Raw genomic sequence first — 4,138 nt, 5'->3', positions numbered from 1 at the left:
ACTTATGCTTTCAACTTTAGTTTCCGCGAAAGAATAGCCGAATAATAAAAAAAAATGTAAAAGGAGAAGGAAATAAGAGTAGAAAAAAAAAAAGTTTTCTTTGTCATGGCGTTAGTGACTTAGAGAAATTGATGATATGAATTGTTATAGCAAAGAGTGGAATTTATAGTTTGAGAGATGAGTCTATTTGATTAGGTAACTCTATCTCAAATGATATTATTGTATATAGGAGATTTTAAAATGTAATGGAAAAGATTACAGAGTCAGATAAGAGATTGAGCTTCTGAAAAGGTAAATTGAATTTCTTTAGAGGTGAATTGAATTTCTTTATGCAATATATATCAAATATTCTCTATTTGGAAAGGATGATATTGACATTAATTAGGTGAGATTATTGCTGATCATAATAAATTGATTTATACATACAATCAGATCTCTCTATCACATCCATATATAACAATCATTTACAATAAAAGCCAAGTTTTTTCTCGGAACGAATTTTTATGATATATGTCCTCTATAACAGCACTTCATTATAACATCCAAAATATCAGAACAAATGCGACTGTTATTGAGAGATTTGACTTGTAAATACATTTTGGTGAAGAAAGTGAATAATGCAATGTCTCCCAATCAATTTGTCTATTCTTGCTAAACATAAGCCAATATACAAAAATAATCTGAAGATCATATGGCTGTCAAGTTATATATCTGGTTCATTTTGCTCCAGTAAAACAGTAAGGTCACCAACCTCTTCCTCAACTATCCATCAGCATACATTAGATAGAAATCTAGGAAAGTTTATCACATCATTGATAATACATACAAGGAGACGAATACGTTGTTCCATCACGGCCAGTGAACCAGAAATCGGATTGCACTTGAAGAACGATGACACTACTAATACAACATAGTTTCTAGTCGCGATCAGCATCTTCCAATTCTTCATCCTCAGGTACACCACGAAGATAGAGGACATTATTACATCTGCAGACGTAAAAGCAACAAGGTTAAGTAAGAGAAGTCGCATTTTAGTTAGCGAGCAGGCATTTCACTCGCCAATGCTTTTACAAATAAAGTTATATAACTATATGAAAGGACTGCCAAAAGTGAATTGGTGATTTTCCATGAGACAATTGATTAAAAACAAATTAATAAGTTTTTATAAGAGATAAACAGATCATTATCATCGAGTGATGTGTGAGACCAACTATCATACAGATATTTCTGTATCATGAACAGATAACCATGACAGTATGATTATTATGCTCAGATGTTGGCATGAATTTCAAATTCGATCCACACATCAAGATCAAAAGACAAAGCCACGAAGGTACCTAATCAGGATCTCTCCGAGAGAACCAGTGCATTGTCCATCAATGTATTCTTCTGCGTTTGCAAGCTGCAAAAAGAATAACATGATTTCAAAACATCGCACGACAAAAACACGCACATATGCACACATCACTAGAACAAGCAGGTTACCAGGAGCTTGCGAACTTCTTCGGACAATGAATATAAAATGCTTTTACTGTAAATTTTGTTGTTTTGTGCTCGTTAATTTTCTGATTTTAGTTGTAAACCCATTTGTAAAACAAGTTCTCCTCCCAGAGTCATGTTTTTTATGTTTTTTATGTAGTCAGGGATAGGTTAAGCTATGCTTATCCCAATTATCCTTCAAAGACACAGCGAAGGATATGTTTTACTTTTATGTGCTGCAGACAAATAAATTAGCTATTCATCTCCTACAGTCCTACTACACTTAAATGTCACACAGGACCTTTGAGAAAAGTCTTTGTATTGCTTCAAAGTCGATGGGTCATCCTTGAGCAGTTTATACTTTCCTAATATATGGGAAAGGCACCATAAGCTCGCAAATTCAAATGCATAACATGGATCGGATCCTTATTGCATCTTTAGGTTTGTACGGAAAGAAAGAACAGAGGTTTTCAAGATGAAACAACTGCCTTACTCAATGTGAAGCTCAGACCTCTCAGATAGCTACAGTTCAGGTATAAGGAACATACAGTGGAAGGGACTTGAAACATGTAAAAGTTCACGAGCTTTGATTCTCTTAGTTTTGACACCTATTCCGTTGTTAGTACTGTATTTTTCCGTGTCTTCTGCTTAATCTCCGATCAATCTATATTATTGCAAAAACCAAAGTGCTACCCTTTCGTGAACACAACTCGGCATTTACCGAATGCTGTTGCTCCTCAAACACACCACCACCACCACCACCACCCCAAAAAATCGACAAACAGACAAAAGGAAATGTCCCAACTATTGCAAAGTTAACAAGAATTCGCCCAACTGAGTTTGCTATTCAAATAAGTTCTTTTCAACCTGTTTGATGAGGAAATTCTTAATACAGTAATTGTAAATACGGTAGTCTAGACAGCAACTCGTGCCCTGAAGGATAGCAATGAACGGTTCATAATTAAGAGTTAAGCATACCACGAGGATATAGATGCACATAGATCCACTAAATAATGTTCTTTCAGACAATTTGAAATGGAGAAAGACAGAAACTCAAATTAAAAGCATTACCTGCAAGTTCATGTATGAATCCACGGAGACCAGATACCCTTGAAACAGAAACAACAAAGAAAAGGAGCTTTGTCAAACAACATCCGCCCACTTCTCATTCTCAAAAACCTTAATGAAGAGCATAATGTTAGGAATCAGCGAGTGCAAGCAAATTACCTTTGTACTCCATTCCCCATTTAAGCTTTACCATCACAGGCTTTCCCGTCAAATTGTTTAAATAAGGCTTGGGATTAACTGGTACTGACTGCAAAATACCCAAAGGTTCCAAATATAGTAAGTTACACTACTTTTACGTCCCTTCAATAATAATGAGTACATGGTACAAGACCATGATGATTATTATAGCCAAGATATAAACTTTAGTCCTAAAACTCATAATAATAGACTTTGTACAGTCACTCCAAAAAAGGAAAAAGATGAAAACGTCGGGAAGTTCTTCAGAAGATTCTCAGTACCAAACTTCTGATTTTTTTTGATGACCGAGAAACCTGTGCCGAGGGTCTATCAGAAACAGTCTCTCTACCTGTACAAGGTAGGGGTAAGGTCTACCTACAGTACCCTCCCAGACCCAACTTGTAGGAATATATTGGGTATGTTGTTGAGAAATCTGTTTGGAGCCAATCGTTAGGACTAACCGCAACTTTCAAAACCGGGATAATGGACCCGCCCATGTACCATTCTCCACTTAAATACTAGACTTAGTTCATACGCGCTCGAGCATGTGACCTAAGTCACAAGTACCTCAACCTTTGCCACTTGAACTACCTACCAAATACTATACTGGAGTTCCACTTTTATTATTTAGCCGCTTTTATTTATCTAATATATGTGTACTTCAAAAAAAATTAAAAATCTACAAAATTGTAAATCAGTTCATCGAACAATTTTAAGATCAGCAAACATTTCCTACTGCTAAAACATTATAACAAAAATCTGAAATTCTTGCATACAAATCTAGCTGAAGAATTATAACACTACAAGTACATGAACAAGTAGTAAACGTAATTACAGAAGAGAAAGCTTCATTTTTCATATTAATTAACATAGTACGAGTTTAATTCGGTGAGTTATACATTAATTAAATAGAAAATTAAGAGAATTTACCATGGCTTCGGTTGATTTGCTGGTGAGACGGCTAAGCTGCTACTGAAGCTCGAGAAAACCCCTAGCAGTGGTGGCGGCGGAGTCTGCCTTTATTTATATAGCTAGGGTTTTGATAAAGTATGATTAATGTCATAAATGTCCCTCTTCTTTATTTTGGAGCGTGAATGCCCCATATTGTTTTGATGTAGTGCAGGATGGACCTTACATGTTAATTACGGTGTGGTTGGTAATAAATAAAATAAATAAATAAATAAAGAGAGAGAGATTTCTACCTTGTCATCCTACATTTTAAAACTATTTACACTCACTATAGAATTTTTCACTTAATTACTTTTAATATACAAATTTGCTAATTGTATACAAAATTATAGTAATAAATTAGAATCCCTTAAAAGTAAGCAATTACATAGGTAATAATTGATAACCTTTAATTTGCTAGATTTAACTACACACATATGCACAAGTTATTCTTCTCATTCAACAT

At 34.7% G+C, this 4,138-nt stretch overlaps 1 protein-coding gene across 1 annotated transcript; it reads right to left on the bottom strand.

Moving 5' to 3' along the window:
• Positions 1-615: 615 nt before the first annotated feature.
• Positions 616-3,794, bottom strand: LOC107820486 (putative small nuclear ribonucleoprotein F). Its single transcript, XM_016646775.2, has 5 exons — positions 3,655-3,794; positions 2,707-2,794; positions 2,551-2,588; positions 1,338-1,402; positions 616-987 (listed from the first exon to the last, which is right to left on the bottom strand). The coding sequence occupies exons 1-5, from the start codon at positions 3,655-3,657 to the stop codon at positions 918-920; spliced, it is 264 nt and encodes an 87-aa protein (XP_016502261.1). The 5' UTR covers positions 3,658-3,794; the 3' UTR covers positions 616-917.
• Between the last annotated feature and the right edge of the window lie 344 nt (positions 3,795-4,138).

The sequence above is a fragment of the Nicotiana tabacum genome, chromosome 9, assembly GCF_000715075.1.
Source record: "Nicotiana tabacum cultivar K326 chromosome 9, ASM71507v2, whole genome shotgun sequence".
Taxonomy (NCBI): Eukaryota; Viridiplantae; Streptophyta; class Magnoliopsida; order Solanales; family Solanaceae; genus Nicotiana; species Nicotiana tabacum.
The sequence above is the reverse complement of the archived record's forward strand: the minus strand, read 5'-3'. Positions and strand labels throughout refer to the sequence as shown.